Source organism: Neoarius graeffei, chromosome 22 (genome assembly GCF_027579695.1).
Source record: "Neoarius graeffei isolate fNeoGra1 chromosome 22, fNeoGra1.pri, whole genome shotgun sequence".
In the NCBI taxonomy this organism is placed as follows: Eukaryota; Metazoa; Chordata; class Actinopteri; order Siluriformes; family Ariidae; genus Neoarius; species Neoarius graeffei.
The window spans coordinates 14,393,072-14,407,446 of record NC_083590.1 but is presented as its reverse complement, the minus strand read 5'-3'; the positions used below and the strand labels follow the sequence as shown (position 1 = coordinate 14,407,446).

The following is a 14,375-nucleotide window of genomic DNA, read 5'->3' as shown; positions in this document are numbered from 1 at the left end:
TTCAGGTTCAAAGTCACTCACTGAAATATTTCCAGTCCTCAAAAAATCAAAACACAGGTTCCAAACAGGTTTTCATATTCCAAAAGGCCACTCATAGATCAGAATAACCTCCACAGGCAAAAGTCCAGGAACAGATATAAGCAGAAGCATGGTCAGCTGCTCATAATACACCTATAATAGCAGACAGGGACATAAATGAGGGGCGGAGCAGACACCCAAAAGCACACGGTACTAGGGATTGACCAATATGTTTTTTTCAGGGCCGATACCGATACCGATTATTATGGAATTGGGATGCCGATAACCGATATGTGCAACCGATAAATGTAAACATTATAATTCACATGAAATTAAACATAGCACACACTGACACAGACCTTCATATCCATGAAATGTATGTTTAATTGTAAAATTGAACATGAAATTTTGTGCAGGGAGATGCCAGCAGCATTTGTACAATAAAGTCAAACATTAGTTAGAATAAAATGAGAAATAAAATAATAATAAAATAAATATTCACCAATAAAAAATAAATTACTCCCTACTATATTACAGCTCACCATTTTCAGTGGAAAATAAATGAAAATACACTCTGGATAGAGAAAGTGAGAATGGAGTGTTAAATAGTGGTGTGTCGTTCACGAACGAACCGTTCTTTTTGAACGAGTCTTCGAAGTGAACGACTAGAACTAGTTCGCGCTGCCTCTCGTTCTCGGTCGTTCGCGAATCAGCAGTCTCTGCTCGCTGGCAGCAGGGCGGTCGCTGAATCTCGGTTGTTGGCGAATCAGCAGGATCTGTTCAGTAGCAGAAGGGCGTCCAACTTGCATTTTGATCTGTGCAGAGCAGCGCCACTTTACTTCTTTCAGGGCTATCTGAGCCCTATTATCAGAGCGTTGACACATGCCAGGTCTTTAGTTTACAATTTAGAGCTCTCACTCAGCAATACATTTCAGTTCACAGCGAACGAGCTCAGCAGTTCGCGAACGAACGAACAGCCAGCAGCCAGCCTGCCTGCTGCCATACTGGGCTGGGCGCATAGCAACGGTTTCCATGACTGTGATAAACAATGAAGAACGTGGCTCTGGAGATCGCGGCATACTGTGTTCGTTTTTTTAAATGTTAATGCAATTTGTAATAAAGTGGTTTGTTCTTTGTAATGAGCGTTGCTGTTGAATATGAGCAAAATGGGTGTTACTTAATGGGTTTGAACAACTGCATGAAACAGTCTGCAATAAAGGAGGTCTCTTGCTCGAACAGCTGGAAAAGGTCTCGCTAGACGTGACGTCAATCGAATGTTCGTGCATAACAACCGTTTCCATGTCCATGACCAGGCCAAACAATGAATGATCATGAATGCAGCAGAGAGACATCACAGGCTACTGTTCGCTGAATACGATGATTTGTAAAGTTGTTTATTCTCTGAAATGAGTGTTGCTGTTAAATAAGCAATTTTTTTTTTTTGCTTAATGGGTTTGAGAGAACAACTGCATAGCCGGCAGACCATGGCTCTACTAAAATAAATATAATAAATATAAAAACAGCTTTATTCTCATCTACATTTAATTAACTTTCAGAGCTTTGTTTATGTAGTCTTTTTCAGATAATGCTAGGATAATGTTTTTCTTCCATCTTTTTCTCAAGCACATTGTAATGTATGAAAATCTATTGTGGATGGCACCTCTGCCGCCTCTCGTTCACTCAAGATGAACTAAACTTCGGACGACAGCCATTGTTGTGCCGCTTTGGTGTGACGTCATCAAAATGAACGAGTGAACGAACGAATTTCTTTGCTGAACTGACCGACATGAACGAACTGGCGGAAATGAATCGCCATGTCCCACCAATAGTGTTAAAAGCTCTGGTTAAAAGGAGTGGCTGCTCCTTTAAGAGTATATCACTTTCCGAATCAGAAGCGCTAGCGAGGAGAATCACTTGCGCAAGAATTATAAATACTCGTGGAGTACATTACAGCGCAATGTGAAGTAGCACAAGAACATTTAAGAGTTTAATTGATGTATTTCGTTCATTAGCGTTTATCCAAGCAAGTGCGCATCCACGACACAATTAATTACTGAGCCCACAACAAGCGTCCTGACAAACTCCCTACAGTATTACATAGCCTACTAGCACCATATCACACCTGGCTTGTTTAAATGTTCAAATAGCGCTTTATAAAGTTACCCAACATATACAAGTGCAATGCGCTTTCTGAGCACGAGTCACGTCATGAAGTTTACTCATCACCATAACAAATAGCCAGTAGGCTTGCGCTAGCCTACAGAACACAAACACTACGTTTTATTTCGTCTTCCCTTGACCACCTCTCTGTATGGCTGTCATTCTACTGTTCGAGTAGAACTACTGACACATTCACAACGTTTCCAGACGGGGATTTAAAAATGACTGCAGCCTACATTATGCTGGGGACTGCTTACTATGGACAACATTACATGTAGTTTCAGCGAGACTAGTTGGTTGTAGGCTAATTCAAGCGCTTCCTTCCGTAAGCTAAGTTTGCCTGGCTACACAGATGCAAATGGACAATTTTAACGAGTAGTAGATGAAGAATGTGAACATATAACGATGATGTGCTTTTGCAACTTATGTGTTTGTGACTTATTGCGGCAAAAGCAGCGTGTCCTTACCTTGAAGTGGGATCTGCTTCTGCCCGAGTGCCCATACGGCCGCCTTGAAACAGTTCCCAGCGTTTAGCTACGCGTGTTGATTGGCTGTATCTCTTGTGCCAAACAAATCAGATGTTGTGGTGGGCGGGACCGTGTTCTTGAACTCAGAGAGGCGAGTGCAGGAAAGGACGTGCAGTGACAGTCGCATTAGGAACGAAATGGCTGCAAAAAGGCATGTTATCGGCATATCGGTGGAAATTATGGCCAATACCGATAACCCTAAAAATGCAGAATATCGGCCAGGCCGATTATGGGTTGACCCCTACACGGTACTTAAAAACAAACACCAGCACTACAGCAGCCACCCACGACAACCAAAATTACTAAGAGTTATACTTTTTATATTAGTATGTCTGTAAACATGTGACTACCATCTTATTACAGCTCCAACATAGTTTTAAAAAGAGAAAGTGTTAATACTCGCATTCACTCAGCAACCGCTGAGCTGTATTCGTCCGTTCTTGCGCTGACTGGTTGTTAGCATAATTAGCATGCTTGGAGGAAAAGTGCCGTTTGATGTTATATTCCTTTAAAGGTCCCATGGCATGAAATTTTCACTTTCTGAGGTTTTTTAACGTTAAAATGACCTTCTTAAGTCACCCTAGTGGCTAGAAATTTCATAATGTGTAAACCAAACTATGCCCAACATTTGAGAATGGCGCGTCAAAACGGCGCGTTGATAAACTCTTCCCTTTACTACGTCAGCAAGGGAGATGATCCCCACGCCCCCCCTCTGGATTCCCACCCACTGTATGAATTGCCCGCCCAGTTGTAGTGAGGAGACCATAGAGGACACAACATGGCATCACCTAAGCGAGTGAAACATGGAAATTGCGCTGTACATGGATGTGACAACACAGAAAAGAGTCTGTTTTTACTGCCGATGGGAGAGCCCCTGAAGACGCAGTGGCTTAATTTTATTTACTTCAATAATACGCCGTCGAATCTACCTAAGACGGTGTATGTTTGTCAGAAGCATTTTCCTGAGGAATGTTTCCACAACTTGAGACAGTACAGGGCAGGTTTTGCACATCAACTGTCACTGAAGCCTGGGTCTGTACCAAGCATCCCTGCCGCATCAGCCACAAACAGCGAACAAGTAAGTGTATAACTGTTAAGTCGTTTTGCCGTGTTTTAAAATTGGTGCGTTAGCCTTGCAATGGCTACATTAGCTGTGCAGCTAACCGCTTCCTGCAGTTAGCCAGGTACTCTGCGCTACAAAACCAAAAAGCATGCAGCATGCTCTGTTATAATAGCCAATCAAAACAGTTTTTACAAAGACACCCACATTCTTTTTTTTAAGTCACTCGTTCATTTTATTTATTTGTTTGTTCAGTAAAAACCCAAACATTTGTTGAATTTATTTTATTTCCTCGCGTTGCACCTTAATGACATCAGCGCACAGTATTTTTCCCTTTGCGGTTTGTTCCTTCTCTCTCGCCATAGTAAGACACCCACATCCGTTTGTTCTGACCCGCTGGAGGTAGCGTCACAGTGCTGTTAGCCAATCAGAGGTAACACGTTTACATGTCATGAATATTAATGATAAGACCCCCCCCCCACCCTCTACCCTTCCCCGCCTCCTGCTTCTCATTAGCAAAACAATGCACTGGGAAAAGCGCTGAAATGGGGCTTTCTCCCAGGAGGCTATATCTACGTGCCGAGGGTTCATTTCGAGAAAGACTGCGGATATAACATCCGGAAACCTCCACGAGCCCGTTTAAAGCATCAACAAACCACCATGCCATGGGTCCTTTAAAACTGCAACGGTTTCTTTGCAAATAAGGCATACAGCCTTTGATCGGACTTCAGCAAAAAAATATTTAGTTGTCCATTCTTTATTGAACACCCTGCACTCACTGTCCACTTTTCTTTTTTTAGGACCACTCATTGTAAAGTTTTATCCTGTGTTCTCGAGATCAACAGTGGCACGGGCACCAGAATGACTTCCATGGCACGCGCTGCACCACTCTGCAAATGTAATCTCGCGTGAATACGACTGACTGGAAAGACGGATCTCTAGAACACCTGTCTACGTGAAAACACTGACGCTTATAGTTTATAGATCTGCTCAATCATGTTTATATGATTGTCTTCCGCGGGCCGGATTAAAAACGCCAACGGGCCAGATGTGGCCTGCGGGCCGTAGTTTGCCCGCCTCTGATCTAGTTATTTGGCATGGACCAACCCTACAGTGTTATCAGTTAAGACTTTCTGTAAAAGTAAAACATGCAGAACAAATATTTTAGTCAGGAAGTGCTAAAATCTGGCACATTTACATGTATGTATATATGTTCATTAATGTGCACTGTCCTGAAAAATAAATAAAATAAAAAAAAAAAAAAATCATTTCTCCTCAGAATCACTTTTACTTTAAAGAAATAATTAAAATGTTTTTACAATTAAATATGTGATCATTAAAAATCCAGTCAAGCAGAGATAAATTCTCCAAAACCTGACTCTTCACTTAAACCTTTAAATTATTGACTTTTTGCTGAATCATTTGCACCTCGAGTAAACTTAATGTCAGTAACAGTGGTAATGTTTGAGTCATTATTAATAATAGCTTGTGATTGGTGAAGAGAATAGAGACAGTCCAACATGAGAGACATCATCTTCACAACCACTATTACACCAAGATGAAAATCTGTTGATGAAGTGTGTGTCATTGTGTCTCTGCAGGTTGTGGGGTTGTGGTGTCTCAGATGAAGGCTGTGCTGCTCTGAGTTCAGCTCTGAGATCAAACCCCTCACACCTGAGAGAACTGGATCTGACTGATAATAATCTGGGAGACTCAGGAGTGAAGCGTCTCTGTGCTGTACTGGAGAATCCTCACTGTAAACTGGAGACACTGGGGTAAGATCATCTCTCTGAGAGTCACATGACCTGCTCCTCCCTTACAGAAAAACCACATGAACTTCACATGTGATTTCTCACATGTGAAATATGTGGAAAATGTGTTTTGCACATGGGAAACATGTGGTTTTGGCCCAATTTTATGTGAATCACATGTGGGAATGTTTTCCACATGTGCTCTACATGGTAACACATGTTACAAAATCTGATACCATGTGTTCCACATGTTACCACATGTGGTAACATGTGATCACGTGAAATACATGGGAAATTCATGTTTTTTCTGTAAGGGCTCCAGGGTGGCCGCAGGTCCTTAAAAAGTCTTAAATTTAATTTTTCCTAAAATAAGCCCATTAAAAAGTCTTAAATTGTCTTAAATTTCAAACCCCGTGGTCTTAAATTTTCAATCTTAAATTTATGGAGATTTTACTCAGTCATATCTTTAAAATGTGGTACACTTTGGATGGGGAAAAAGTTTAATCGTTTTTGATGCTCACAATTATACCGCGCAGGCTCCGAATCCACCGGTTGCTAGACACGCGTGCTTGACAACCACTCAGTGCCTGAGCTGTTGTGTAAAGGCCAATTTATGCTGACAACCCAGTCCTCGCAGACGGCGCCGCAAACAGTGTCTGCGTAGCCCCCCCACCTTCGCAGACGCTCTGCGCGCACCTCCCAAAAATTGTGACCACCGCAGGAGCCTCGCAGACAGCGCCGCAGACAAGAGGGCCCTGATTGGCCCACTCTACATCCGCTGTACACGCACTTCCGCTTCCCTACTTTCCCGGTTTGGTTTATTTTCACGACCGGCATTTTTAAAAACACGAGCGAAGATGGAGCAGCATGAAGAGCGGTTGATTGAGGAAGTACATACATCTATACGACTAGTCATTTATAAAAAAAAAAAGTTCTAGTCATAAGTAACTGGAGGATAAACACTCCACTAACCACACCCACCAACTACTCCTAGCGACTTCGTGCCCCCTTGCGTTGTGCCGGTGAATAACATCGCGCACGCCTATTATCCCCGCTCAACAATAAATTACAACTGTCTGCGAAAAGCTATCTGCGAAACACAATATGACAAGCAAAGAGCGCGTTTTCTCAGAGTTCCCTCTCCTCAAACAACAGGGATTTACATGGAAGCGAAAGGAGATATTCACAAAATTCTTTCACATTGAGTGCTACAAGGCTCCCATGAACACATTGATGTAAGTTTTTTGTCCCTAGTGTAAAAAAAATGTGGACAATAGAGCGAGTTAAAAACAAGTGACTTTTCTGATTTTGCAGTCAAAGCGCTGCCAGGTTTATAATGGGAGTGAATGGGGCAGTGCGCCTGTCCTCTCCTTCAGGGATGAGAATTTTCCGCCGATCGGTGGATTTCCGACTTTTTCAGACCAAAATGATCGTTTCTGAGATCGATGTAAATCCGTTGAGAAATTTTCGGGGGGGGGTTATGATTAACGATCTGTGGTCACCTTATAACGCAGACATCCCAAGTCTCCCAGAACTTCCGGGAGTCTCCTGCATATTGATAGAAGCGAGCAAGAGCGTGCGCGCACAACATTAAGGTCTGCATCACGTATCTTAGAATGTACGCGCGCGAGGGAGACTGTGTGCAGTGTTGCCAGATATTGCTGACATTTTCCATCCCAAAATATGTTCAAAACCTGCCAAAATGCACTTAAAACCACCCAATGTGGCAACACTGCCTGTGTGCCTGTTCATGTAGCGCATGCCAGACAAAGAGCATCCTGATTGGGTTACTCAGCAAAATAAGCCAATCAGCTTTCAGTGTGGATGGGCTTTTATCCCTTTTCTCGAGGACCGAAGCTTTCAGTTGAGTCAGTGCAGCCTACAGGACCGGCATAGCAGAGAGAGAGCGCGCGCCCCAAAAAACCAAAGTACAAAACCCACTTCAGCTCAGATTACACAAAAGAATCTCCCTGTCTAATAAGGGTAGAAAATAATGACAGTTTCGTGCGATGTACTGTTTGCAGCAGTTAGTTCAGCATTGCCCATGGTGGCTTAAATGATTGTAAAGGACATGTTGAGGTGAGGAGTGTCATTTCATGTGCATTATATTTAGGCAGAGGTGTCAAGTAACGAAGTACAAATACTTCGTTACTTTACTTAAGTAGAAATTTTGGTACTTTCTACTTTACTGGAGTCATAATTTTTCAACCTACTTTTTATCTCTACTCGTTACATTTTCAAGCATTTACTTTTACTTCGTTACGTTTATAATAGTCTCGTTACTTGCATTTCATTGCGCCAATCTTTATATTATTTATATTACTTTGTCCACCTAATAAACTGCCACTCGGGGCACTCCAAGCACACAGCAATCAGAGCTCTGACTTCGACACCATGAGTAAATTGCGGGCTCTCGTTCGTTTGTCAGGAGTGGAATCTCCCCCCCCCCCCCGAACCATATGCGGCATTCTCTTTTCTGAGTCAGGTTAAGTTTACAAATGCAGTTATGGTATCTTGGTGGGGGTTAGTGAGTAAAGTGACAGGTCTTAGCTTAGTAAACGTTATATTAGCTTGTAGTGTGTCGGCATTCCAGCGGCCGCCCTTTCTCTCCTCGCCTGTGTTCAGCCTCGCATTGCTGGAACACAAACATTCTGTTGACTTCTCTCGGTGAGCCAGTAACTAGTAGGGATGAGAAAGTGTTTTTCTCGCATTTTAACTGGAACCTGCTGCCTCTACTGCATGTCCCATATGAAAAAGAAAAAAACTGCAATTTTACAGTAGTGTTAGTGTAGTATTCATTCATAGCATTCAAATACTGTATTATTACTGCCGTTTAGACAGTGCTCCATGAAACACATTTTAATGGGTCAGGAGAATGGACTGTATGTGGACTTCTAGGCTGCGCCTTTGTCCTTAATAGCATTTTTTCCTCTTTCATTACTTTTACTTTTGTACTTTAAAGTAGTTTAGAAATCAGTATACTTTTTACTTTTACTTGAGTAAAAAGCTTCAGTTGATACTTTTACTTCATGAAAAGTATTTCTAAACCACAGTATCTATACTTCTACTTGAGTAATAAATGGTAATACTTTTGACACCTCTGTATTTAGGTCTACAACAGGCTGTCATGAAAAGACCAAACTCATTGAAGATTTCTGTAAAGTAACAATGTATGAATATACATCATATATACCAAATACACATCATATATAAGTGTGTATCTTTTTATAAATGAGGTTAGCTTGTCTAATGTAGCATGTTGGGGAGAATCATAGTATCATATCTATATTTCTGATAAAATTTTAGGTATGATACCGTGTATAACTCTCCTACTTATTGCTCATTTCATGGGGGGGGGGGGAATTGCTGGGATGTGCCGCGCGGGAGCGTCTGCCCACATTTTTTTAGGCCGAGATGAACTTATAGTTTTTGATTTAAAAAAAAATTTCCAGTTTGTAATGCCCATTGTACATGCCTGTTCTTTAACTCAAAATCACCATCTCGATCTTCAAATTGACCGTATGGTATATGCATTACATTACACAACATCCTGTCCAGATAAAACCTAGTTAGTACACACAACAGTTGAAGGGGAATTGATGAGTGATGTTGAATGTTGCCTGCTTAATATGCAAGACCTCCTGCTACCATGATAACATCAGAAGAAAGCTTCAGAGAATTATATGACAGAACTTTTTTCTGGTTTGCACTTCATTGTAAAGGATTAGAGTATTCAAAGACGTGAATAGCAAAAATGCAGAAATATAATACTGTAGAGCTCGTTTATATTAAAAGGTGCATTGATTTTTTTGAAATCCTCAAATGTGAATTGATTTAAAAACAAGTCTCTTGTACCATATTAATCATTTTCACCTGGTCGTCCACCAAGAAGGGGAATTTATTTCCAAATACATTGCAACTTTTTGCTGATAAAATTAGTGGTTTTGGGGTAAAAAAAAAAATAGCCAAAAATCATTAGCCCCTGGAACCCCTGGGCCCCGCCCCCTTGGGCTATGGGCCCCGCCCTGGTTTTTTCAGACTTTTTAAATATTTTTCATTCTCATCCCTGCTCCTTACTTTCAGGCTTCTCATTCAAAAACTGTAAATCCTATCGCTCAGGTAGACACATTGTGTGAATCAAGACAAGTGTGACTACAACTTTTGAGAAAATTATGTGTGTAGAGTGAAAATTGTGACTGAAAACACAGTTTAAATGAGAAAGTTAGAGCTTTTTTTTTTCAGGCTGCCTACACTCTAAACTCCTGAGCCCCACTGGTGTGTAACGCAATAGACACCCATTATAAAGTCTGAATTTCTCCAGAATTGATCATGGTGTTTGATCTGTGACTGATCAAAAAGTATAGAACCCAGCAAAAAAGTTGAATGCCAGATCCACACAGGAGAAGTTTGTCTCTGTTTTAAAGTTTGAATCATGTCTCTAGGTGAAAGCATGCCAGAGCAGTGGATGTTTGAAAAACATTGAAAATGTGCGATTTTTTCAATTAATTCCATAGAAAATTAATGGGAAATTGTGTGAGATTTTTTTCATGACTATGTCACGAAAAAAATCGTAGAATGCTGAACAAAGTAATAGCATAGCGAGTCTGATCGAGCCGCACGTTTTGATGTATTGTTTGTCTGTGTGCGATATACGGTTATTGGGTTATTCGAAATTTGTCCGGAAGATGAAAAACGGAAGAACAAGAGTTTGCTGTGCTTTGCTCCCTATATGGGAGTCAATAGTTTGCAATGCATAGCACTGCATCACTAATAATAAACTCCTGTGCACGCAGTTCCCAGGATTAAATGTATTTTCCACAGACCATTTATTTATTCACTTTACTCAAAGTAAAATGGCAGTAAATCATCTTTCTTTTCTTGCATATTGCATCATGAGGCGTTCCTGGCTTGTAAATCTCTTATTTTCGGTGCATGACACATTCACGCAACTGAGCATGCTATGAATTAACAACGACAACGGTCTGCAGTGGCGGCTACACAATTAAACACTCAGCGAACATTTCTCCATTTGTGTATGCAAATACACTCCAACGACTCAGTTTGGTTTCATTTACAACCAGCGGTGTCTTTTGATGCCATCACGTAATTGAACGAGAGAAGACTGGTTTACCGGAGACAAAATAAGCGTCATCTCTGCTTCTGTTCCCTCTGATGTCGCCTCCGACGGCCCCGACACACTACTGCCTCCGCCGAGTGCGCGCACACACACACCGCATGTCGGGGCCGCGGATGAGTTACTCTCCCTTGATCAACGAAGTCTGTGGGGAATTTGTGGTTATTATCGGTACAAACAGCGCGAATCACAACTTAAAAGAGTGCGGTTCAGTTTGACATTATTGTCAGTCCGTTAGATAAACATTTAATTTTATTAAAATCGAAAATTAATATTTAGAGCCTGTGGGCTACAAAAATAATAGTCATAATAATAGTCATTAAAGTAGCCGGCTGGACTTAATTGTGTAGTCGGCTGTATGGCTGGCAGCCGGCGCATGTGGAAAGCCCTGTCGAATCAGCTCTGCGCATGCGCCGTGCGGCACAAAAAAATGGCAGCCACCATGAAGGAAGGAGATCCGGAGTTTTCAAACATTTGCTTAAGTGTGAAATCGCAAAATGGTATTCTAGCGAACAACAAAATAATAAAGATTCAGAAAAACAAATCATTCAGTGATCATTTTAGTAGTGTAATTTCATCCGAACTAGGCCTAACGGCCGATTTGGAACTACAAAAAGTCCGTGTGTCGGACATTTTAAGTACCTTTGTAAAAGTTTTGCAAATGTTGCAGTCAGCATTTAAAATGCTAACTTAAAGTTTTTGTCCAAGTTTCAGTTGATTAAACTGTCATTTTATTAAATGTGTCTGCTTTTGTAGTAAAGTACTGAAAGAAAAAGCAAACACAGCATTGTGATTTTCTTATCCATCCATTAAAAAAAAAATCCCTCCCTCCCTACTGAAAATTTTTTTGCTTCCCCGGTGGACAGGAAACTGATTTTTTTTAAGGATGGCCTTGGATTCAAACATTGTGACTGCATTCTGATTGTCACATAGTTACAAGTTTATCCTATCCTCCTTAAATTGTGTTCTGAGTGTGTGAATGCCTGTCAAGGAAAAGAAATGAAGTACTTCTACTAGAATAGTGTTTTCTGGTGAATGTTTACAAGAACAATAAGTTACATTAAATTATATAGTTTTTTTTTCAAAAGAGTACGTTTTTGCGTGACTTTAGATTTGGTCTTAATTTTTTTTGGAACATGGTCTTAAAAAGTCTTAAATTTAACTTGGACAAACCTGTAGACACCCTGGGGCTCAGTAAGACACATTCTCTAATAGTGAGACTGAAGCAGAGGTTTTAGGTTCATCATCAATGTCCTGAGGAGGAAGATTGTTTCTTTTCACTGCACACTGATGATTTGTCACAGAGTCTTTGGGTCAGATGGACGTATGTGAGAAGCTGCAGCACAAAACGGGACTTGATCCGACTGCAGTGTATCTGAAAATTATGACTTTACTTTAGAAATTAATGAAAATGAATTATCACCAGGACTCTAAATTGACCGTAGGTGTGAATGTGAGTGTGAATGGTTGTCTGTGTCTATGTGTCAGCCCTGTGATGACCTGGCGACTTGTCCAGGGTGTACCCCGCCTTTCGCCCGTAGTCAGCTGGGATAGGATCCAGCTTGCCTGCGACCCTGTAGAAGGATAAAGCGGCTAGAGATAATGAGATGAGATGAGATGAGATGAATTATCACCAGAATAAAAAAAGTTCCCAACTGACCGTCTCAGATTTGCTTCATAGTTTTTGAATAAAGTCACTATTCCCAATAAATAGTGTGTAAAATTTCAGGCTTGTATCTGCATTAGTTTCTGAGATATCAAGGCTTTTCAGGCCTAGACATTAAGCATTTACCACTGGTGGAATTGAAAAGTTACTGGCCCAAATAGAAAATGTGATGGCCCGAATGCGCGTAGTACCCGAACCACAGCTGCCACAAGCAGCCGCTACAAGCACCGCAGGTGCTTGCATAAAGAGGGGGGTCCCGGGGCCCTCCCCCGGAAAATTTTGATTTTTCAATTCATATTCATGCATTCTGGTGCATTTTAAGGTGAAATTAATGAAAATAAGATTATTCATATTTTGCTAACATTATTATATCTTTATTGTTTGTTCACATTGATATTTTATTGTTTGCATTTCTTGTTCTATCAATTTCTTAGTTACATTTAAAAATTTCCTTTGTTCTTATTCTCTGTTCATTTAACACATGCTGTTGATTACTGTTTTACATTAACAATTGTTTGTATAAGTTTGAGAATAAGCTAAGTTTTGCCTCACCATGCAACTAGCTTGTTTATAGAATAAGCTTTGCCTGTAACCCACCCTGTGTGATGTAGACATATTTCCCTTTTTTGTCATGGTTTCAACTTTGTAGATATTGAATTCTCACCACTGTAGATATTCTTATAGAAATAGAGGTACAATTAACTTTTTAAATACACCTTTATATAATAGCCACAAGACACACACAGGCCAGTCCCAAGTCTGGATGAAAAGGTGAGGGTGGCATATTAACCCTTATCATGCTGGATTTAAATGGGCATTTTTATTGCCCATGAAGAAGTTTTATTTCTTAATTAATAAAATATCATGAGAATCATTGACAAACCATACATTTCCTGAAAGGGTGGACTTTGGGGAATAATCTCAGGCTTTCGTCTAAACGGGAGAACAGGGGCGCTGCGCCCTCTTACTATCGGCGTGTGTCCCCTTACCGACTCCGTGAAAACATCCCAGCAACACTACGTGACAATGTGTCTGATCATCAAATACGTTATAATTGCTCCAAAAATATTCCAATCATAGTAGATACACCACCAGACGGTGCAAAAACAATCCGAATTGGCGTTTTCCAGACTGAGGCGCCATGTTGTTTAGTTGTTGTCGTGGCTGCTCTCGCGAGATTTGACATGTGTTACATACAAGGTCGGCTGACTTGTAGAGCGAGATTTCTCGAGACTGAATGACCTTTCACCCACCGGCGCGGGAGTTTTTGACAGAAGTAGTTCGCGAGTTGTTTTTGTTGACACTTGGGCATTTAAAGATGTCATCCCGCGGCACGAAACGGAAGAAAGCCAAAGACTGTCCGGGGCAGAAGATTACTTCTTTCTTTTTCAATGTTGACAGACAATTTGTTACAATTTCCCTCTCAGATAGCCTCAGAATGTCCCATTGGAGCGTTTTTCAAAGGCTTTGCACGGCGGGGGGGACAACCGGCACCATCTCCCCCCCACTTCGCTCCCTCGCCATGGTGAGCGCCCTCATACTAAATTTTTCTAGAAAAAAACCTGAATCTAGTGAGATTTTTGCAAAGCCTTACCTGCTCGGGGGTGATTTATATTCCTAATTACCTGTTAATTAGCTCATTAGCAGGTATGCTCAGGTGAGCCAACAAGGGGTGAAATGTTGTATTTTTTTAAGACAAGATATAAACACCAGATTTTCAGGATATGTCCTTGGGGGAACTAGTAGTAAATTTTTGCAAATTCAGCTCATTTGCATAAACCGTTGCCATGGCAACAGCAGATAGCCTAGCAGCTGGGGGTATACTGGGTTTAGCATGGTCTGGTTGTACCAGAGAGGGTCAGAATAGTTATTTTTGTTGTAATGAACTAATGTAGACCTAGTTTGGCTATTTTGATAGATTTCATCATCTTTGGATATTTGAATAATATAATATATGGGATCAGATCTAATTTGCCACATTATTTTATCTGTTCTTCTATTTCAGTCATAGCAACCAACATTTACTTCATTCATTAATCACTAAAAGTTGATACACGTA

At 40.9% G+C, this 14,375-nt stretch overlaps 1 protein-coding gene across 3 annotated transcripts in view; it reads left to right on the top strand.

Moving 5' to 3' along the window:
- Positions 1-14,375, top strand: part of LOC132870666 (NACHT, LRR and PYD domains-containing protein 3-like) — a 67,766-nt gene that overhangs the window by 42,268 nt on the left and 11,123 nt on the right. The window contains exon 7 of one of the 3 annotated variants that reach the window (XM_060904425.1): positions 5,367-5,540. The exons of the other annotated variants lie outside the window; for them this stretch is intronic. Within the exon in view, the coding sequence (XP_060760408.1) occupies positions 5,367-5,540 (174 nt within the window). The remainder of the gene's footprint in view (positions 1-5,366; positions 5,541-14,375) is intronic. 3 annotated transcript variants of the gene reach the window in all.